This window comes from Gracilinanus agilis, chromosome 3 (genome assembly GCF_016433145.1).
Source record: "Gracilinanus agilis isolate LMUSP501 chromosome 3, AgileGrace, whole genome shotgun sequence".
NCBI classification, from domain to species: Eukaryota; Metazoa; Chordata; class Mammalia; order Didelphimorphia; family Didelphidae; genus Gracilinanus; species Gracilinanus agilis.
Window position 1 is genome coordinate 17,203,676 of NC_058132.1, and position 23,063 is coordinate 17,226,738.

The window sequence follows — 23,063 nt, forward strand, 5'->3', positions numbered from 1 at the left end:
TATGTTTGAACTCAATTTTCCAGACTCTGGGACTTAGTGGTCCCTCCATAGTAGCTCTCTCTCTCCTGAACCACATAGCTGCCACACACCCTCTCCCCCACTGTATAACATGTTCTTTTCAGCACTAGAATTCATTAAGGCCTTGTTTTCCCAATGTCTCTAGCTGGCCTGAAGTCCTCTCCTTAGACACAAATTGGGTATCCAGTCAAGGACTTAACCTAGCGAGAGCTGCCTCTACATTGGGAGAATATGGCACTGTGAGCTTGGTTGTAGAAAAAAGGGTTAATAGGGAAACCCTCTGTCCTTCCGAGTGGGACTCCCTTATGCCAGAACACTGCTACAAATTCTAACAAGGTGACATTCCTAAAGCGTAGCTTAGCTCAGACTGTCATTCACCTGCTCAAGAACCTCCACTGGATCCCTCTTTCCTCTAAGATAAAATGCAAATTCCTTGAGATGGCATTTTAGGCCCTTTACAAACTGGCTCTAAGTCAACTTTCCATCCACATTAGGCATTATTCCTCTTTAGTCTCTTCAGTACTGCCCCACTGGTTTTTTGTTTTTTTTGTTTTTTCTGTTCTTCATACCGGCTTTATTTCCCACCTCAAAGCCTTTGCACAAGTGGTCTTCTATGCCTAGAATGTTTCTCTTCTAATTGTTGCCTCTTGGAACTCTTAGCTTCCCCCCTTCCAGGGTCACCTCAAGTCCCACCTTCTTCAAGAGACCTTCCCCGATTCCCTGAGTTGTTAGTGGCTACTCTCTCCATACACAAACCGTCATGCACTTATTTTGTACAGATCCTCAGCAAGTGCCCAATGTGGCATCTGGAGCATGATGATAACAGTAATGAAGACAACAACAACAATAAGAATGGCTCGTATAATAAAGCACTTTACACGTATTAATTCATTTGCTTCTCATGACAATTCAGAGACTTGGGTGCTAGTGTTGATGTTTTATAGATGAGGAAACAGAGGCACAGAAAGGTAATGACTTTCCCAGGTGAGACACAACTTATAAGTCTCTGAAGCAAGATTTGAACTCAGGTCCTTAATAAAGGCTTGCTGATTACTGACATTTCTTCATAGTGGTCTCTTCCCTGGGAGAGGCAGTGATCAGAAGCAAAATACTTTTGAGGATGGTCAGGGTGAAAGGACAAGTGGGGGGAAATTGGATAGAGGGTAATAATACACAGCCATCATAAAAGTGGAAACATTTACCAGTGTCTCTACTAAAGGCCTGGTAGAAAAATGAGTCAAATGTATAATAATATGAGTCATTTCCCAATTGATAAATGGTTAAAGGATATGAATAGGTAGTGTTAGGTTTAATTAAAATTATCTATAGTTATGTAAAAAATGCTCTAAAATAGATAATTAGATTCATTTTATTAATTAGGATAATTAAATAAAAGCAAATTAAAACAACTCTGAGGTACCTCTTTACACTTATCAGATTGGCAATCATGACAGAAAAGGAAAATGATGAACACTGGAAGGCATGTGGGAAAACTGAGACACTAATGCATTGTTGGTGGAGTTGTGAACTGACAGCCATTCTGGAGAGAAATTTGGAATACTGCCCAAAGAGCTATAAAAGTGTATATCCTCTTTGACCCAGCAATACCATTACAAAGTCTGTTTTCCAAAGAGATACAAAACAAAAAGGAAAAGGACCTATTTGCATAAGTATATATATTTATTAAAACCCCTTACCTTCTGTCTTAAAATCAACACTATGTATTAGATCCAAGGCAGAAGAGTTGTAAGGGCTAGGCAATGGAGGTTAAGTGACTTGCCCAGGGTCACACAGCTAGGAAGTGTCTGAGGTTGGATTTGTACCCAGTTCCTCTCAACTCCAGGTCTGGCATTCTATCCACTGAGCCACCTAGCTGCCTCTCTAAAAATATTTTTAGCAATTCTTTTTGGCAAAGAATTGTAAAGCAAGGAGACGCCCATCGATTAAAGAATGACTGAGTAAATCCTGGTATATAATTATAATGGAATACTATTGTGCTGTAAGAAACGAAGAGCAAGATGATCTTTAAAAACACTGGAAAGAAAAAAAATAAAAATAAAATTAAAAATAAAATAAGAAATAAAATAAGAAAAAAAACACTGGAAAGACTTCCACAAACTGATGCAGAGTGAAGTGAGCAGAACCAGAACACTGTGCACAGTAATAGCAACGTTGCTTAATGAATGGCTGTGAATGAATTTGTTATTTTCAGCAATACACTGATCCAAGATAACCCTAGAGGGGCAGCTGGGTAGCTCAGTGGAGTGAGAATCAGGCCTAGAGACGGGAGGTCCTGGGTTCAAATCCAGCCTCAGACACTTCCCAGCTGGGTGACCCTGGGCAAGTCACTTGACCCCCATTGCCCACCCTTACCACTCTTCCACCTAGGAGCCAATACACCAAAGTATAAGGGTTAAAAAAAAAAAAAAACACTGGAAAGACTTCCACAAACTGATGCAGAGTGAAGTGAGCAGAACCAGAACACTGTGCACAGTAATAGCAACGTTGCTTAATGAATGGCTGTGAATGAATTCGTTATTTTCAGCAATACACTGATCCAAGATAACCCTAGAGGGGCAGCTGGGTAGCTCAGTGGAGTGAGAGTCAGGCCTAGAGATGGGAGGTCCTGGGTTCAAATCCAGCCTCAGACACTTCTCAGCTGTGTGACCCTGGGCAAGTCACTTGACCCCCATTGCCCACCCTTACCACTCTTCCACCTATGAGACAATACACAGAAGTTAAGGGTTAAAAAAAAAAAGATAACCCCAGAAAACTCATGGTGAAATATGCCATCTGTCTCCAGGCAAAGAACTGATGGAGCCTGAATCCAGACCAAATTATAGTATCTTTCCCTTTCTGTTTTTCTTTTTCTTTTTTCTTGTTTGGGTTTGGAAGCATCACGGTGGTCTGGATTCAACAGACTGGGTTAAAATAGGAAGAAGCAATCCCAGGCTTTCTCTGCTGGAGTTTGAAGGTTTTTTTTTTTCCTTCCATAAAAGGACTAATGTGGAAAAAAAATGTTTTACATGATTGCACATGTGGAATCTATCTCAGACTGCTTTCCGTCGCAGCGAGTAGGGAGGAGAGAGAGGGAAAGAGTTTAGGGCTCACCCTGCCCCAAAATGTTAAAAATTATTTTTACATGTAATGGGGGGGAAAATCCAATTAACTCAAAGACTTTAGGAGGAAAAAAAAGAAAAAGGTCCAAGAACGTGAGTCTCATGTTGTAGTTAAAAACAAAAAAAAACAAAAAAACAAAAAAAAAAAGAGCCCATGTGATCTGACAAGTGGGGGAGTGAGCCGGAGGCAGAGGAGGAGGACCAACTGCTCTGTGGTCAGGGTAGGAGAGAGATCTCAGCTTGGGAAGGAGAACACGAACCCATGGAGATGCTCTGGGACCTTCCCCAGGGCTGGCCTGGCTGTTGGAAGGGACTCCTCCTCACAGGTGAGAGAGAGAGACTGTGGGACTATTCACAGAGACGTGGGTCAGGACTCAAGGAGATCCTGCTCCGAATCTTGACCTAGTTCCTGCCTGCCTGGTGACCTGAGGTACGGGACGGAGTTGTTCCCTTCCCTGAGCCTCAGTTTTCTTATTTGTAAAATGAGAAGTGGGGATGTTTAGGATTTTGGATGAGTCGATTAAAGAAGGGAATGATGGAAATAGCATTTATTACATGTTATATTATAAACTTAGATAATATATGTAATAAAAATATATATTCTATATTATATAACAAATATGCTAATTACTGGGGATACAAATACCAAAAAACCCCACGACATTGCCTGCCTTCTAGAAGCTTTCTTTTGAATAAGAGAAAACCCCACACAAATAGGCTAGGGGTGCCTGGGAAGGGGCTCTGTTCATGGCTATTACAGGAATGGTGAGGGGAGGCCTGGAGTAACTGCTGGACCTCCCTTTCCGAGAATGGTTGTTTTGACTGAGCTCCTGTCCCCAGAACCAGTGTGGGAAGTGAAGGGCAGGAGGAAGAGTGCAGGGATGGCTTGGAAGCATTGTGGTAGCCCCGGTTAAGCAGACGCGGTTAAATTCTGATGAAAGAGTCCCAGGCTGGCAGGGCAGGAGCTGGAGGCCCATCCGTCAGGGCTGAAGAAGAACCTGCTGTTGATTAGCTCTGTGATATATTACGCCTTTGGCCTCAGTTTCCCCATCTAGGCAACAAGCCGGTTCGATCGGCCTTTTAAAAAAGGTTTTATTTTTTCCTCTATTAATGTAAAAAATGTTTTTAACATTTGCTTTTTTGAAGTTGGAGAATTTCTAAATTCCTTCGTTCCTCTGGAGAAAATTTGCCAGTGATGAGCAATGCGTGTACACAGAGTAGAGAGCCTTGGGGGTCGGGTCCGAGAGGGGGGAAGACGAGGTTCAAAGGCTTCCCCGTGTGATCCTCTCCATGAGTCGCCCGGAATGGCCTTGTCAGTGGCAGCACAGGGAGTGACCAGCGGAGCCAAGGTCTAGCCACCAGGCAGACCGAACGCTGCTAGGTCACAAGCACCAAACTGAGGACCGCGGATTGGCTGGGTTTTGAAGGGGCTGGCTGAGGGCTCCAGGTTCTGTGCGAGGTGGCGTTCTAGGCTCGAGGGGGACCTCGTGAACCCAGGTCTTCTTGGTTTGTGGGAGCAGGGAGAAGAGAAGGGAAGGGGGCATCAGAAGAGAGCTCAAGGATCCCCTGAGATAACCATCGCTGGAAAGTGAACGTCACCTCCAGATATCTGGAGGTGGGGAACAGACAGGGTTCTTAAGGTCCTAGGTCTAAAAGAGACCTCAAGGGGCATCTGGGTAGCTCAGTGGATAGAGAGCCAGGCCTAGAGACGGGAGGTCCTGGGTTCAAATCCGGCCTCAGATACTTCCCAGCTGGGTGACCCTGGGCAAGTCACTTGACCCCCATTGCCTACTCTCACCACTCTTCCACCTAGGAGCCAATGCACAGAAGTTAAGGGTTTAAAATTAAAAATAAATAAATAAATAAAAGAGACCTCAAACTATTGAATACAACCCCATTTTACAGGTGGGGAAATGGAGGTATAGACAGGGGAAATCATTTGTCCAGATTCCATAAGTAAATAACAAATGGGATGATTTCCATTTCATTATATTTATTAATGTGGGTCTATTGGTATTTCTCTCTCATTGGTAGCTCAATTACTAAAAGGAGATCATTGCTGTTTCATATTTTAATTTATATTTAGATAATATCAACAAATATGAGATTATTGAAACTCAGATTTTATAAGCACGGGGTTATTTATAGTTAGATATTAATAGGCAAAATAACCAGAAATAAATTATATGTATTTTCTTTTTCTTATTTTTTTTTAAACTCTTAACTTCTGTGTATTGGCTCTTAGGTGGAAGAGTGGTAAGGGCTAGGCAAAGGGGATTGTGATAATTAGATTAAGTCTACACTGCCCATCTTTAGATTTAATCATCAAAGGTAAGAGCACCTCCAGTTCTGGGAGGTCCTAACCCACATGTGCTAGAGTGAGTGAAGTGACTTGTCCAGGGTCACACAGCTAGGAAGTGTCTGAGGCCAGATTTTTTTTTTAAAACCCTTAACTTCTGTGTATTGGCTCCTAGGTGGAAGAGTGGTAAGGGTGGGCAATGGGGGTCAAGGGACTTGCCCAGGGTCACACAGCTGGGAAGTGTCTGAGGCTGGATTTGAACCCAGGACCTCCTGTCTCTAGGCCTGACTCTTTACCCACTGAGCTACCCAGCTGCCCCAATAATATATATTTTCTGTATTATTATTTTTATTCCAATACTATAGTGAGAGGTTATTCACAAATATGAGGATGTTTCTTTTTATTTATTATGTAGAGGTTAATAAGAGTACAAAATGGCATTCTTTCTATTGTACGTGTTATTGTTTATGTTTAGATGTCTATGATTCTGGGATTATTGAGAGATATTCATTCTAAGTGTTTCTGTTGATTTCTTGTTAATAAGGAGCCCCAGGGGGGCAGCTGGGTGGCTCAGTGGATGGAGGGCCAGACCTAGAGATGGGAGGTCCTGGGTTCAAATCTGGCCTCAGACACTTCCCAGCTGTGTGACCCTGGGCAAGTCACTTGACCCCCATTGCCTATGCTTACCACTCTTCTGCCTTGTAGCCAATACACAGTATTGACTCCAAGACGGAAGGTGAGGGTTTAAAAAAAAAATTAGGAGCCCCAGCCCTCCGATTGCTGAGTCAAGGCTCTCTCCATCCCCCTCCTGGGCTTCCTCTGGGGTCGGGTCCTAGGGCGGAGGAGGGGGGCTACGCTATGAGGCTCCCCCCCTTCCCTCTCCCTCTCTGGGGCTCTCCATCGCTTTCTGACCCTCCGAAGCCAGCCTCCCCGGGCTGTCCCACACAGCAGGATCCCTCGGAGATGCCTCAGGGGGTCAGGCGCCCCGTAAGGAGGTCCCACCTCTGAGGGCACAGGCGGGGGCCCCAGTGATCGAGGCTAGCCTGGGAGATGGAAGCTTGGGAAAGAGGAAGATCCCAGATCTGGGGGCTACGAGGAGGTGAGGGGCTACTAGGGAAAAGGAGGGAGGATCTCCAGGGCCTGTCAGAGAAACCAGAGACTTCCCTCAGTTACTTCAAGAAGATTAGACAAATGACTGCACTTCTGGGCCAAGGTCTCCTCGGCTGGAGAAGAACGGATGGATGAGATCTCTCTGAAGACCTCGGTGCATCCCTGGGGCCGAGGGGCAGGGCCAGGAGGGAGAAGGAAGGGACCGGCCCAAAGACCCAGTGAGACCGAGAACGGACAGGCGCTTGGGCGTCAGTCAGGTGGGCTCAGGAAGGGCTTTGGCCCTCCGGGACTTCCCTCTGGATTGCGTGACCTTGGACAAGTTGGGGCTTGGGGCAAGTTGTGGCCTCCAGTGAGTAACTCCCTCTGCCTGGGCCATTTTTCTTCTGCCTGAGATGCAGAGGTTGGACAGAGGACCTTAGAGAAGCCTAGTGCCGGCCCAGCCCGAGAGGCCATCTGGTCCCACGCCCTCCTTTTACAGGGGGGGACCCGGAGCCTCAGAGAGGTCAAAACATAAATCCAAGGTCACGCGGCCAGTAAGGGACAGTCAGTACTTGAACACTTGTACGGGGGTCGCAGGCTGACTCTGCGAGGACGAGGCTTCTTCCCTTCCCCTCTGATCGTGCCTGGCTGATTGCCCAGAGTCCCAAGCGCTCGTGTCCGTGACTCGTGCAAGGTAAATGTGGGAGGCAGCGTTTGTTTTTGGTTTTGTTTTTACATTTTTAAACCCTTAACTTCGGTGTATTGTCTCCTAGGTGGAAGAGAGTGGTAAGGGTGGGCCATGGGGGTCAAGTGACTTGCCCAGGGTCACCCAGCTGGGAAGTGTCTGAGGCCGGATTTGAACCCAGGACCTCCTGTCTCTAGGCCTGACTCTCCATCCACTGAGCTACCCAGCTGCCCCCTGGGAGGCAGCATTTGAATCCTGGTCTTCCTAATTCCTACCCAGGTCACTTAATTAGGACCAGGCCCCCAGCCTAGGCTCTCTCCAGATCAGCAGGTAAGCATTAGGTGTGGGATTAGAACTCACAGCTTCTGCCTCCAAGTTCCCAGCCCAGTGGATTCTAGCTCTAGCCCAGGGTTTGCTTCTAAAGAGATGGATTTCCAGAGAGACAGAGGCCCCTAGGACAGGTGACAGGGCTGGGGCAGGGCACGGTTCTGCCCCCGATCATCCCTCCCAGCTATCCGCTTTCATAGACGCCAGATTATCCGAACAAGGTCTCACACATAAAGAATGACAGTCGTGTCATTTTAAAAGCATTTTAATCGGCAAACAGGGTTAAGGGACTTGTCCAGGGCCAAACAGTTAGAAAACGGCGGAGGTCAGATTGGAACTCGGATCTTCCCGGTCCCAGGCTCCGTGCTCTGTGCACTGTACCGCCTGGCGGCCGGTGCGTAACTGGAACGGCTCGGGCTCTGTCTCTCTGCCTGGTGTCTTCAGAGGAAGAAGGAATGAGGCCCGCGCTTAGGGGGCTGCTGACCTCGTCCTTGTCTCCTCCTTCCCAGTCTCCATCCTCAGCTCTTGTCTTCGGCTGGCTTCTTCGGCCCAGCTCAGCATAGTGTCCATCCCTTCTCACGGGACGGCCGGGAGCAACGTCACCCTGTCTGTCCACGGGATCCCGAAGGAGCCTCAGAATTATTCCTGGTTCCGGCAGATGCCCAAAGAGTCCAACAAGATCGTGAGCTACGCGGTCCGGTCGGGAGAGCAGACTCAGGGCCTCAACCACACCGGCCGGGAGAGCATTTTCCCAAACGGTTCCTTATTTATTATCAATGTTACTTCCAGTGATAACGGCGCTTACGTCGTGCAGGTCACCACGGAGGATTCGAAGCCGGTGTCAGGGCAGGGACACCTGCAGATCCACGGTAAGAGCCTCCCCCAGAACTAAGGCCACACGCCCCGTTTCGGGAGGATTTTCCCTCCTTCCGGAGACAGAGACCTCTCCGGGGGGAGGGGAGGGATTTGTGGGAGGAGGGGGGTCACGAGCCATGAGGGGTGCCTCGTGGGATGTGCTGGCTCTGATAGAACGAAGGGAAGGGCTGGTGCCTGGCCACGGTGGGGCCCTAGTAAGCGTTTATGGGTTGTTTGGCCCATTCAGCCGAGTTCAGTTTAACGACGACGACGGCAACAACATCTATGAAGCATCTCCTGTCTCGGGCATTCCAGGCGGTGCCTTAGAGGACCCCCTTCCCAGCTGCAGCAGGAAGGGATGCCCAGGAGCCCAGGAAGTCGAAGGGTGCGAAGTTGGAGATTTGCCTCCTCCATTTCCTATTTTATTTATTTAATTTTTAAACCCTCACCTTCCGTCTTGGAGTCAACACTGTGTATTGGCTCCAAGGCAGTAGAGTGGTAAGGGTAGGCAATGGGGGTCAAGGGACTTGTCCAGGGTCACCCAGCTGGGAAGTGTCTGAGGCCGGATTCGAACCCAGGACCTCCCGTCTCTAGGCCTGGCTCTCCATCCACTGAGCTACCCAGCTGCCCCCTCCATTTCCTATTTTAGAAGAGAAATGTCTCTTGTCTTTATGGCGACAGGGCAATAGAAAGCACATGCAGGCAGAAGGGCATTAGGGCAGCGAGAGCAGGACGGCCCAAGGCATGATCTCGGGGAAGGGGCACATCTCAGCCCAGAGGAGCCGGCTGAAGCTGGGATGGGAGTGGGGTTTGGGGCTTGCTGCCCTCAGCCACCCTGCAGTTTCTCACGGTTTTCCTTCGGCCTCAACCGGATCTGGGGTCACACCTGTCCCAAGACTCCCAATGGGATCTGGGCAAGACCAGGAACTTTGAGGATCATAGATTTAGAGGGGCCACCAGCTCCAACCCTTTAATTTCAGAGATGGAGAAACTGAGGCACAAAGGTGAAGATGTGGGTCTGGGACCCTGGGTCTGAAGCAATACATCCCAATTCCTAGGTTTAGTACTCTAAGGCTTCTGCTCGGAGCGGAAGAACATGAAAACGAACAAACAGGGGGCAGGTAGGTAGCTCAGTGGATAGAGAGTCAGGCCCAGAGGTGGGAGGTCCTGGGTTCCAATCTGGCCTCAGACACTTCCCAGCTGTGTGACCCTGGGCAAGTCACTTGACTCCCATTGCCCACCCTTACCACTCTTCTGCCTTGGAGCCAACACACAGTATTGATTCTAAGACAAAAGGTGAGGGTTTATTTAAAGCAAAACAAAAACAAAAAAACAAAGAATGACAGAGGTGGGAGAATCATAGCCTCATAGATAATAATATTAACCAGCATTTATGGAGTTGCATTTGGAAAGTAGGGAAGAAAGGAAGATATTATTATCCCTGTTTTTACAGATGAGGAAACTGAGGCAAAGTGATTTGTCCAAGGTCACACAGCTAACTCTGAGTGTGAGACAGGATTTGAACTCAGATCTTTGGTCTATAAGTTCATCGAAACTAGGAGTGTGTGGTGTGTGTGTGTGTATGTGTGTGTGTGTGTGTGTGTGTACAGGTAGTTGGGGCTTTGTGTCAGGCACTAACATCTGATGAGTGGAGGGATGCCATTTCCTTAGGGTAGAGGATGAAGGCAATCCTAGGAGAAGAAATGAGGCCTCTGAGAGTGGCAGAAGTGAAGGAGGAGGGGGCAGCTGGATGGCTCAGTGGAATGAGAGCCAGGCCTAGAGACAGGAGGTCCTGGGTTCAAATCTGGCTTTAAACACTTCCTAGCCATGTGACCCTGGGCAAGTCACTTGACCCCCATTGCCTAGCCCTCCTGGCTCTTCTGCCTTGGAGCCAATACACAGTATTTACTCCAAGACGGAAGGTGAGGGTTTAAATTATAAAAAAAAAAAAGTGAGGGAGGAGTAGAAGACAGGACGTCTCCTCTTTTAAACTGGGAAGTCTCTGGAGGATGACTGGCCCCATCAGACTGAAAGCACCCTGCAGGCAAGCCCTTCTCTCCTCTCTTACCTGGTATCCTCCCACAGTTCTTAGGACAAAGCGCTATCTTAGAGGGATAATAGAGCTAAGAGGGACCTTCGAGTATAGAATGTGAGCGATGGGGGTCACTATCTTGGCATAGCAGATAGAGAGCCAGGCTTGGAGTTGGGAGGTCCTGGGTTCAAATCTGACCTCAGATCCTTCCTAGCTGTGTGATCCTGGACAAGTCACTTAACCCCAATTGCCTAAGCCTTGCTGCTCTTTTGTCTTAGGATTGATACTAAGAAGGTAAGGGTCAAGACTTTTTTTTAAATGTCAGAGATGAGAAGAGGCTTGGAAAATGTCCACGTTAGGAGGGCTTTCCATGCATCGAACGCCAGAGGCAGGAGGCTCCTTAGACTATTGATTGTCAGAGCTGGGAGGGACCTGAGGATAAAGAATGTCTGACCTAGAAAGAAATGTGGAAGTAGTTTAACCCTAAATTTGAAGATGAGAAACAGAGGGTAAAGGAAGACAAGAGTATCTGTCCAAGAAAGGAAGCCTAGTCCATACAGAACTGGACTCTGACCTAGGTCTGGGTTCAAATCCTACCTCTGAAACACCCTGGCTATGTGACCTTGGGCAAGTCACTTCCATTCCGAGTTGTCCAGACAACTCCCTAAAACTGTAAATTGGAGAGAAGGTGCTGACCTGCATTGGTGGGTGGCATTTCCTCACCCAGGAGTGAATTTCTCTGCCAGTGAAATGATTGGTCTGGTCTCTATCCCACCCAGGGAGCCAAAATGGTGCTTAAAACCAGCTTCTCTCCATCCAATCCCAACCTCATTTCCCCAAGAAAGTCCCGGAAGCCGACTGAGGCACAGACCCAGCTTGGCCCTCTCTCCCCTGAGCCCAAGCCGCATCTTCTCCTGGATGGGTTCTGCCCTTTGCCTCTGCCCGGGCCGCTTGGCCCCTGGTCTCTTGTTTCCTTGTCTCCTCTGCTTGGGTGGGTCCTAGATTTCTCTCCCTCCGGCCCCTGCTTAGAGACCTCTGGCCTGCTACCACCTGTTATTTTGATCTACGGTTTTACGAGGGTGGGGCAGCTGGGGACTGTCCCCAGGGCTGTAATCTTTGGGTGGGCGCTGGTTTTCCCCTCGCCTGCTGCTCCTCTCCTGGTCCTATGCCATACAGCCCGGGGAGGGTTCCGAACCTTTCCCGTAGCCTGGACTCCACCATGGGTTTTCCCTCTATCTCTGCTTCCTTCCTGCTGCCTCCTGGATGTGGCGTTCCCCCTACCCTATAACCCCTTCTTGGGGCACAAGTCATGGGATTAGAGATTTAGAGCTGAAAAGGACCTCCGAGACCATGGAGCCCAATACCCCCATTTTACAGATGGAGGAAATGAGGCACAGAGAGGCTTGGCTGACTTGCTAAGGCTACTTCCTGGTAAAAGTGTCTGAGGTGGGATTTGAACCAAGGGCTTCCTGATTCTAGATTCCCTCCTCTGTCCGCTAACCCATAGTGCTGCTCAAGCATTGCCTTGCAGGAGAACCCCTGGGCCTTGGAGTAGAGCGTATTCTGCATATGTCCTGGGCGCCATGATGCCTCGCTACATCTCTGCTAATAATAACACCAATAGTAATAAAAACATTTATCCAGCGCTCTGTGCCAGGCACCCATGGGAGGGAGGTGCTATTATTAGCCCCATTTTAGAGATGAGTAAACGGAAGCGGACAGAGGTGAAATGACTTGCCCAGGGACGTTTGAGAAGGTCCAAGGCTGGACCTGAACTCACGTCTCCTGGCTCCAGGCCCAGGGCTATGTCTATGGCACCGTGCGGCTGCCCAGATTCTAGCTGCCCTGTTCCTCCTCGTGTGTCCCAGCCCCTCTTCTTACGCCCCGTCTTTCAGCCATTCTCTCGTTCTCTTACTGTCGACCCTCTTTCACTCCCTTCTCTCTTTCCCTGCCTTTCTGGTCTCTTCAAGGGCCAAGTGAGATGCCACCTTCTCTAGGAAGCACCACCTTCGCCCCCCTGGCAACGCTCCCTTCCCTGCCATTCAAAGCCCGTCTGAAGACCTTCGTCCTCCGAGAGCCTCACTCCTAGCACTTTCTCACTGGGAACGCTCTCTGCTCTGAACTGATACTACCAGGGGCTCGCCCACAGGGCTTATCGCATGCCTGGCACCTAGTTATCTGCAGCCCTGCCTTTCCTCCCCCTCACATGAGTTCCCCTGGGTCAAGGGCTCAGCCTGCACTCCCCACAAGACTGGGAACAGAGCATTCTCCAGACACCTGGGTTCAAGTCTCAGCTTGGTTGGACTTGATGTGAGACCTTGGGTGGGTCCCTTCCCCTCTTTGGGCCTCGTGGGTTGCGCCCCATGAGTTCTTGCTTCAGGGTCTCTGGTCTTCAAGCTTCGGTCTGAGGCTGCCCCTCTCTTCTCTTGGCAGATTCTCCCATGCTCTCCCACATTGGCCTGGTTGCCAGTATTGTCCTGGGAACGCTGGCTGGTGGGGTCGTCCTGGGCGTCCTGGGCTACTTCCTCTTTAAGCGGACTCGAGGGTAAGGACTTCCCAGAAAATGGAGTAACCTGACTCGCCCCTTTGTCAGGGCGAGCGAGCCCAGCTCCCGTGTGTAGGGAAGTGGACCAATACGGGGACCCTTGGTGACGAAGGCCTCAGAGGGCTCCTTGTTAAGCCTCCCGACTTTACAGCCCAGTGTGAAGGACAAGTCAAGGCACAGTCCTGGACTGGCATCCATTTGCTGGGAGGTGGATGCCTCGCCTGGCTCTCGCCCCTCCTCCTGGAGAATGGAGTCCTGCCCGCGACCCCAACCCTTTTCCTCGGCTCCCAAGTCCCAGTTCTAAACCCGATGCTACTGCCCCATTCCCCATAGGCTCCGCAATGGGATGGCTCTCTTTAGTCTGTCAGGGAGACCTTCCTGATGGGCTTACTCTGACTCTACGTCCAACTGGGGCCGTTTTACCCCTTGGCTGTAGTTTTGGCCTTAGAACCTAGAACCTGGTCTTTGGCCTTTCCTCCCCTCACCCTGTTTCTCCTGAGGACTGGAGTCTTGCCCCTAAACCCCAGCCCTCCTCATCCACCCCCTCCCCCTATCTATTTTTTATTCTAAATGTCCTGCATGCCCCATTCCAAATGCCTGCTGAGACCAGTCTCCCTCTCCTCCTGCCTCCTCGGCTTCCCTGTTTCCAAAGATCTAGAGCAGTGGTTCCCAAACTTTTCTGGTCTGCTGTCCCCTTTCCAGAAAATATATTACTTGGCCCTCTGGAAATACCTTTTTAAAAAAATTTAATAGCAATTAATAGGAAAGATAAATGCACCTGTGGCCATCACTGCTTCCTGGATCGCTGCAGCACCCACCAGGGGGCGGTGGCGCCCACTTTGGGAATCACTGATCTACAGAGAGACATCCCGACTCAATACGCTACCGCGTCCTATGTGGTGCTCCTCATCCCTCACCCCTCACCCCTCACCCTCTCAGATCTGACTGGCCCCTGGCTGGTCCCCTGACTTCCTCGTGTGAGCTACTTGGATTCCCTTCTACTTTACTCCTTCAAATGCGGATGGACATGTACATATATGTACATACACACATGTGTGCAAAAAGTACTTCATACATAGGTCCGTATGCTTACATGGAAATAGATATAAATCTATGAATTAATAACATAGTTACTATACCAATGAACATTAACAGCCAGCTACTTTACATAGCAATAATATTACTAATGTAATGATTAACATTCATAATGTAACAATTCTGAATGTAATAGCCATCCCCCCGAATATTTCCATATTCCAAGTAGAACAGAGAGGGTTATATGTGAAACTGTCTATCTCTGCTATCTACAGCTTGCTGTTTAAAGGAATGTCGTATTGCTTTTGTTCAGTGTTACATTACCTAAAATCTCCCCTGTCTCTCCTTATACGCTATATTCCTTATAATAAAGAAGATTGGTTTTTTTTTTTTAAAGAAAAAGAGAAAGAGAAAAACAATTAGTCAAACTGAGCAGTACTGAAGACAATGAAAAACCATCGACAAGGGTGTCCTCCATTCTACTCTGTAGGTACTATTTCATCGGACACCCTATCCCCTACCGCCCAATCTCTGCAGAGGAATGGCTGGGAAAATATCTTCTTATATCTCTTCTTTGGGAATCACAGATCTCTCTCTCTTTTTTTTTTTTTAAGTATCTAATAAAGTCCACTTGTTACTTTCAAAGCTGTCCTCCTTGCCTCTGTTTCTTTCTGAACTTTCTTCTGTTCTCTTCTGTGTAACAACAAAATGTTTCCATGACCCTCTTCTCTTTGTTTTGTTTTGTTTTGTCTTGTTTTTGGCAACACTATCTCCTCCCTTTAGTCCACAATGAAAAAAAGTCTTTGTAACAAATGACATAGTCAAGCATACATGGGCCCTGTCTGAAAAAAGTCTGTCTCCTTGAGTGTCAGCAGGCAAGAAGTATCTTGCTTCATGGGTCCACAAGAATCATGGTTGTTCCCAACATCCAGGAGAGTTGCTAAGTCTTTCAAAGTTGTTTGTTTTTACGATATTGTTATTTTTTAAATTTAAGTGTTACTTTCGTCTGTATCAGTCCATATAGGTCTTCTCAGGTTTCTCAGAAACCTCCTCATTGGTCATTTTCTGTTACTCACTTTTTATATTTTTTAAATCCCCCCCCACCCCAGATGACATGTTGATAGAATTTTTTTAACATTTATTAATATTCATTTTTTAGAAAAGTTAACATGGTTACATGATTCATGCTCCTACTTTCCCCTTCAACCCCTCATCCCCCCACCCATGGCCGATGCACATTTCCACTGGTTTTAACATGTGTCCTTGATCAAGACCTATTTCCAAATTGTTGATATTTGCATTGGTGTGGTAGTTTGGAGTCTACATCCCCAATCATCTCCGCATCAACCTATGCATTCAAGCAGTTGTTTTTCTTCTGTGTTTCCAGTCCTGCAGTTCTTCCTTTGAGTGTGGGTAGCGTCTTTACCATAAATCCCTCAGAATTGTCCTGGGTCACTGCATTGCTGCTAGTACAGAAGTCCATTACATTTGATTTTACCACAGTGTATCCGTCTCTGTGTACAATATTCTTCTGGCTCTGCTCCTTTCACTCTGCATCAATTCCTGAAGGTCTTTCCAGTTCACATGGAATTCCTCCAGTTTATTATTCCTTTGAGCATAATAGTATTCCATGTTGATAGAATTTTAATAATCATTTTCTGACATCTTGCAACACACGTTCTCTCCTCCCTTCCATCCCATGTTCTCTGAGACTGCAAATAACATGATATAGGTTGCACATGTGTTATCATGCAATACATATTTCCATGGTCATCACTTACACTAGAGAAAAATACCTGAAAGAAATAAAGTGAAGACTGTCATGCTTCACCTGTATTCAGACTCTCTCACTTCCCGCTCTGGTGGCAATGTATAGCCTTTTCTGTCTTGGATCCTTGCACTTCTGATCATCGTTAAGTCATTCATAATTGACCATCATACATTATTGCTGTTACTGTCTACAAAGTTCTTCTGGATCTGCTCACTTCACTTTGTATCACTTCATAGAAGTCTTTCCAGATTTTTTGTGTGTGATTGTCCTGTCTGTCATTTCTCATGGCATGAGAGTATTCCATTATAATCATATACTACAAACGGTTCAGTCATTCCCCAATTAATGACATCCCTTCGGTTTCCAGTTCTTTGCTCTGTGTTACTTCTAATGCAAGTTCTTCATATCTGCTAATGACCGCTTCTCACCCAACAATCCCAGTGCCTTAGTTGTGTATGCCCACCAGGCTTCCATGCTGGCAATTGTCAGGCCCCTCCCAAATGAATCCTCTCGTGCCTCCTCCCCACCATAGTCCTTCTAGGACATTCCTTGTTGACCACTCTTCTGTTGGCCATACCTGCTCCCAGACTCCCTAGAATTCTACCTCCATTAGAAATTCCTCCTACCGCCCACTGGCTTTCTTGATCACACCCTCACTCCAGGAGATCTTCCACTTCTCCCAGGCTTGGCCTGGGCCATTGCCAACCAATCGCTGGCATTGATAAGATCTCTAACTGACCCACTGGCCTGGCTATTGTAGAAATTATCAGCCTGGGGAGGGAAGTGCAGGTGGGAATGAAGAGTTGGTTTTTTCCATACTGGTATCAATCCTCTACTTCCTCCTGCATCCTCAGGTCTTCACCAACCATGAGAAGAGATTCTGTCAGAAGAAGAAGGAGTCATCCTATAAATCAGAATCATGGTGAGTTTTGAGTTTGGGAAGGGAGAGGTCTGTTGGGGCTGCCCCTTCCTCAACTAAAAGTAAGCAGTGTGGCTTAGTGGGAGGAACACTCTACTTAGAGTCAGGACTCTGATATCAGAGTCCCAGCTCTAATGTTCACTGTGAGACTCTGGACAAGTCACAAAGCTCTCTGAGCCTTGGTTTCATTGGCCATAAAATGGAGATGCTCATACATGTCCCACCTTCCTTGAACTCAGATGAGGGCATGCTTTTCCCACAGGTGAATTCATGGGCCATTGGAGAATACTCCCAGGGTTAAGGTATTCATGGGTGGCTTCATGCAGATATTCCAAGTCCTTTGGATGTCCTCACGGACGAGTCCTCATTGATGAGGATGTTTCCTACAGATAGAGACCCCAGCCTTTCTGTGGACTCTCTTCCATGTACCCCCAGGATAAGCTCACCACAAGAGGGGTCCATCCAACATGTAATGGAGTTGAGTCTTTCTGGGCTTCCCTCTTTATCCAAGATGCATCAGTGAAATGTGACTTATCCCTGAATAATAGAGTTGGAAAGGACCTCCATGATCACTTAGTCTAGACCAGTGATGGGCAAACTTTTTAGAGAGGGGGCCAAAGGAAAGGAAATGCTCATCTGTCAGTCTGTTTCTAAGGCAATTCTTTCGAAGTTTCATTGTCTTGTAGCCTACTCATTGTATTCATCAGATTAGGAATAATGTCACACAACCCAGTAGAACATTTCAGGGGGCCACATCTGGCCCGTAGGCCATAGTTTGCCCATCACTGGTCTAGCCCATACGAGAAAGGAACTCTAGCATACCTTGACAAATGGTCCTCCAGCCTTGACTAGAAGACCTCCAGGCAAGTGGTACCTAGCATGCCCTACAGGTGCCCATTCCACTTTGGAATGCTCTCAGCAGTAGGAATTTGTTTCTTGACCTCATGCCTCAATCTGCTGCTGGGCATCTTCCTTCTGGTCCTGCTTTCTTGGGGGATCAAAGAAGTCAGGTCTGACTTTCCCACATGACAGCCTTTCAGATACCTGGAGGTAGCCCTCATGCATCCACCCACTTCTTTAGTTTAAATATCTCCATTTCCTTCAACCAATCCTCACATGACATGGACTCCAGACTCTTTGTCATCCCCTTTGTCATCCACCGGAACTTCTCTTGTCCTTCCTAAACTTGAGTAGTTAGAAAGGAACACAGTACTATATAGTCAGCGAGGCAGCCAATAAACACATATTAAGCACCTACTATGGGCCAGGCATTGTGCTAAGTGCTGGACATAAAAATATGGAAAAGAAAGTCCCTAGCCTCAAGGAGCTTCCAGTCTAATAGTGAAAGGGAACACACAGAAGAACATGATCTGACTGGATCAGAGTACATAGAATGGAGTTATTTTCCCCCTTATCCCTGTCTTGAGATCTTTTGATCACCTCCAGATAATTTGATAATGATGGTTTAGTTGATAAGAAATAAGTGGACCCAGACACATCTTTCTGTCAGCTCATGCTGCTGTTGTTGCTGCTGCTGCTGTGGCTACTGTGTCTCTTGCAGCATGGAGTTTATTATATATACTTCAGGACTCACTTCACACAAAAGAACCCCCCCCCAAAAAAAACTGCATTTATGAAGAAACACAAATTATGTCATATCAAAACACAAAGATTCGCATTAGCTTCCAAATAGAACAAGGTTAAGGTCAAACTTCGGCTGGGTCCTTATCAGAAGGCTGTGACAGGGAATATTTTCTCCGGGGCAAAATGCCCCTCCTGGAGGAATTTATGACCTTGAGTGTCTGAACTACTTTTGAAACAAAAACAGTTGTATTTCTGACCAAAGGAGAGAATGTTAACCTCTTAACTGCTGGATTGTTAGGAGCTTAAAGCTTTTCATTAAGGAAAGGTGTGGATCAGAAAAGGAGTCAAAAGAGGAGTCTCTGATTTTTATCTATTTGAGACTGTTTCTCTTATTGGCCTCCCACATTCCTGGAAGATCTGCCTCTCCTAATGAAACCCAAGATGCCATTCCTATTTTTTGATGACCATAATACCCTGATGACTTGAAGCCCATTGAAGCCCCTCTATCTTTTTTAGATAACCCACTGTCCTTCCATATTTTTTAAACTCTCAGGTTCTGTCTTAGAATCAATGCTAAGTATAGGTTCCAAGGCATAAGAGGGGTAAGGGCTAGGCAATGGGGGTTAAGTGACTTGCCCAGGGTCACGTGGCTAGGAAGTGTTTAAATCCAAATTTGAACCAAGGACCTCCCATATTCAGGCCACCTGGCTCTCTGTCCACTGAGCCACCTAGCTGTTCCTATCCATTTTTCTCTTGAAAAATAGGTTGTACCCAAGTGCAAGACTTCTCATTTATCCCTATGACATTTCATTTTATTTGCTTCAGCACCATGCTTGAGCCTGACAAAGTCTTTTCTGGATGCTGATTCTGATATCTAGGGTGTTCCTCCTCCCAGTTCTGGGACTCTGTGATCTTGTCCTTGAGTCATCAGTCCTCCTTCTTGCTATTTCAGAGAAGCAAAAAATATGATTATGAGATATTCTGTAACCTTAATGGGAATTGAATTATTATCACTATTTTTTAAAATGTGGATTTATGATTTCATAAATGGTCCAAGCCAGGGAAAGTCCCTCTGCCAACAACTGAGAAGCTTAGAGAGTTTCCGGATTACTCAGAAGTGAGATGACTTGCACAGGGTCACACAACCAAGATGCATCTAAGGCAAGACTCAAACCTAGTATTCCTGACCCTGAGACCAATTCTGTACCACTATATCAGCCTTCCTCTCAGACTCATTGCCATTGTTGATAAAGATAAGCAGTTGCCAGTCTCTGTGACTATTTTCACATCTCAGATATGTTCCCTCCCTCTTCTACTAGCCTAGAACTGAGGAGATGTGTCCAGTGGTTTAGCTCTCTGGGGTCTTCTCCCCCTTTAGCAATTTACGTTTTACCTTGGAGAGAGAGAGACAGAGATGGTTCTGGTCCTTGAGGTTCAGAGAGGACTTCCTGTCTGGATTTCTCCCCCTCCAGGTGGAGAAGATATCGTGTATGAAAATCATCAGTGGCATCGAGGCATGACCCTAACAGCCCAGGTGAGAATACCCCACCCCATTCGTAGCCCCAGGTCCCTGGCTGGGCTCAACTCCTCCTCTCCCTTATTCTCTGGCATAGCTTCTCCAACTCAGGCCTCTTAGAACAAAGTGTCCTTATTGAAAAAAGATCCAAAGACTCTAACCATGTTGGTGAACCTATGGCACGTGTGCCAGAGGGACTGGTCCCTTCCCCCTCTCCATGTTTGCCTGAGGCCATTTCTCACATGACCTGCCCCTCTGCCCAGCAGCCCAATGGGAGAGCTTCCTCCCTCCCCTGTCTAGTGTAAGGTTGGGGCTCACATGCAGTGTGAGGATTGTAGTTTAGGTACTCAGTCTCTAAAAGGTTCGCCATCACTGCTAGAATGTTGAGCTGGAGAACTGTATTTTAATATCACTGATTTCCTTTGCAAGCTCATATATCTTATTTTATAAATTTAAAAGTACAATTCTAGAAAGAGGGCTGTAGACTTCAACAGACTTAAAGGCATCCATGACACCAAAAAAGTTAAGTAATCCCCAAACCCTAGTTTATCTTTGTCATTTTACATCTCAGGAAACTGAGGTCCAGAGAGATTGAGTGACTTGCCTAATACCACACAGGCTGCATCAGAGGTGAGATTTGAACTTAGATCCTTAGGTCCTCTGACTAAAGAGCCAGTGCTCCTTCCACCATGCCACACTGTCCACTGTCACATTGGTGCTCCTTGGTGCTAACTTTTCTTTCTCCATCCCTGAAGCCTTGGGGAGATGAGGGGATGGAGGAAGGGCAGAGGTACTCACAACTTTTCTTTTTTCACAGGGAGAAGGCTTGTCATCCATCTCCTCTCGAGGGATATTGGAGGTCCCCGACCAGGTACCATGGGTGTGAGAAAGTCGAGGATCTTATAGTTCAACCCTAGCTTTTTACTTTGTCAGTCAACAAACATTTTTTAAAAATCCAACCCAGCTGTGTGACCCTGGGCAAGTCACTTGACCCCCATTGCCTACCCTTACCAATCTTCCACCTATGAGTCAATACACAGAAGTTAAGGGTTTAAAATTAAAAAAAAAAAAATTTAAAAAAAAATCCAAACACCCTTACCTTCTGTCTTAGAATCAACACTAAATATCAGTTTCAAGGGAAAGGAATGTTAAGGGCTAGGCAACTGGAATTAAGTGACTTGCTCAGGGTCATCCAGCTAGGAAGTGTCTGAGGGCAAATTTGAACCCAGAACCTTCACATCCCCAGGCATGACTCTCTGTCCACTGAGCCATCCAACTGCCCCAGTCAATAAACATTTTAAAGCATCTACTCTATGCCTGGCACTGTGCTAGGAGCTGGGATACACATATGAAAAATAAAAAGTCTGACCTCCGGGAGCTTAAAATCTAATGAGGAAAGACAACACACTGGTGTTGAAAAGGGATGGCGGGGGGCAGCTGGGTAGCTCAGTGAAGTGAGAGTCAGGCCTAGAGACAGGAGGTCCTAGGTTCAAACCCGGCCTCAGCCACTTCCCAGCTGTGTGACCCTGGGCAAGTCACTTGACCCCCATTGCCCACCCTTACCAATCTTCCACCTATGAGACAATACACCGAAGTACAAGGGTTAAAAAAAAATACAAAAAAAAAAAAGTTAGTTGAAAAGGGATGGCGGAGAGAGTCATGATGGAGGTGGGGAGGATTCAATGGAGATAGAAGTCAAAGGAGTACAGCGGAACAGGAAATGAACCGATGGCTGGCCTGGGCTCCCTCCTTCTATGGAAGTTTGGGGATTCTGCCCTCTAATCAGAGGGGCAGAAGGTACTAGGAGGAAACTGAGGTGGAAAGAATTCACAGATTTGCCCATTGTTACAAAAGAAGTAATCGACAGAACAGAGGCTCCAACCTGGGTCTTTCCACTGCCAGCCTCAGCTATCTCTCCTTCCTTCATAGGCACTGGACATCAACAAAATGGATGTTTATGATGAAGTCATGATCTGGCCAACACTCCAGGCCCCTGAGAGAGAAGGGAACCCCCGGAGATGATGAGGCTGTCCTCTTTTTCCAGGGACATTCCACGGAGACAGCAAGCCCTCACCCTGTGGCAGAACAGTGAACCTGGGGAAAGCCTCAACCTGATCTCCAAGGAGCACCTGCTCCCACTGTGGCAGTGAGATCCTGCCACAGTCTTGGGCTTCAGATTTAGAGGTCATCGTCCAGGGGCAACAGGGACTTGGTAGAATTAGGGCATCAGAGAAGGGGAGATCTGGTAGCTATAGAACATGGCATGGCTGGACTGGGAGGAGCCTTAGAAAAGAGAATGTGAAAGCTCCATGGGAACTGGGATGTTCTAGGTTCTATAATGTTCTAGATTCAAAGGGCTGCCTACTCCCTCCCCAGCCCTGATAGTCTCTATCCTAAGTTTCCTGCCAGCTCTGGTATTCTAGAATCTAGGTTCCAAATAGGATGTGATCAGTGTAGACTATTATTTCACCTTTTCTAGGCACTTTATTTTTTATTCATTCAGCTGAGGATGGCATTAATTTTATTTCATTCAATAATCATTTTAAGTACCTACTATGTGACAGACACATGATAGGTACTTAGGTATTGGAGCTACAGAGACAAAAGAAAAGCAGGAGTCCCTGCCCTTAGGAAGCTTATCTTTTCTTGGGTGAGTGGGAGGCACATAAAGTGTACATATATAAGTAAAAATAAAATACAGTAAATACAAAGTAATGGGGGTTGCGGAGGGAGAGGACCCAGGCTAACTGAAATTGGGGGAGGGGGAAGTGAATCAGGAAATACCCCTTGAGCAGAGCCTGAAAAGGAGCTTGAGATTCTGAGAGGCAGAGATGAGGAGGGGTGAGGGTCAGCCCTTCAGGATCCAGTGGGGGCAAAGACTTTGGTCCGTCAGTTCTTCTCCTGCCTGCCACAACTCACTCTGATGGAAAGTTTCATATTGGCTGCCTGAACCCTCTAAAAGTCTTTTTTCATATGACTTGCTGTTAATATAATGCTCTCCTACCTGTTATTTGTCTCGTTTATTTTCTTTTTAAGCCCAAGGCCAGGACTTTACATTCCTACCTATTAAATTTCATCTTGTTAGTTTCAGAATCCTTTGCAAAGACCTTTTTTTTTTTTTTTTAATTGCCTCACTTTAATGATGCCTCTGATTTTTTTTTAAGCCCTTACCTTCTGCCCTAGAATCAACACTGTGGATTGGCTCCAGGTGCTTATGATTTGTACACTGCATTTTCAGAAAGAAATCAAACGGTATTTTTTTTTTTTTT

At 46.9% G+C, this 23,063-nt stretch overlaps 1 protein-coding gene across 3 annotated transcripts; it reads left to right on the top strand.

Annotated features, from left to right (window-relative positions):
* The first annotated feature begins 3,114 nt into the window (after positions 1-3,114).
* LOC123242923 (carcinoembryonic antigen-related cell adhesion molecule 3-like) lies at positions 3,115-22,802 on the top strand. 3 transcript variants are annotated; one of them, XM_044671046.1, is made up of 7 exons: positions 3,115-3,463; positions 8,047-8,406; positions 12,858-12,969; positions 16,630-16,697; positions 19,751-19,812; positions 20,612-20,665; positions 21,724-22,802. In XM_044671046.1, the coding sequence occupies exons 1-7, from the start codon at positions 3,400-3,402 to the stop codon at positions 21,814-21,816; spliced, it is 813 nt and encodes a 270-aa protein (XP_044526981.1). In that variant the 5' UTR covers positions 3,115-3,399; the 3' UTR covers positions 21,817-22,802. The 3 variants fall into 3 exon arrangements, with proteins under 3 accessions (XP_044526981.1, XP_044526983.1, XP_044526982.1); XM_044671048.1 differs by lacking the exon at positions 19,751-19,812; XM_044671047.1 differs by lacking the exons at positions 19,751-19,812; positions 21,724-22,802 and having other exon boundaries at positions 20,612-20,780.
* Positions 22,803-23,063: the final 261 nt, after the last annotated feature.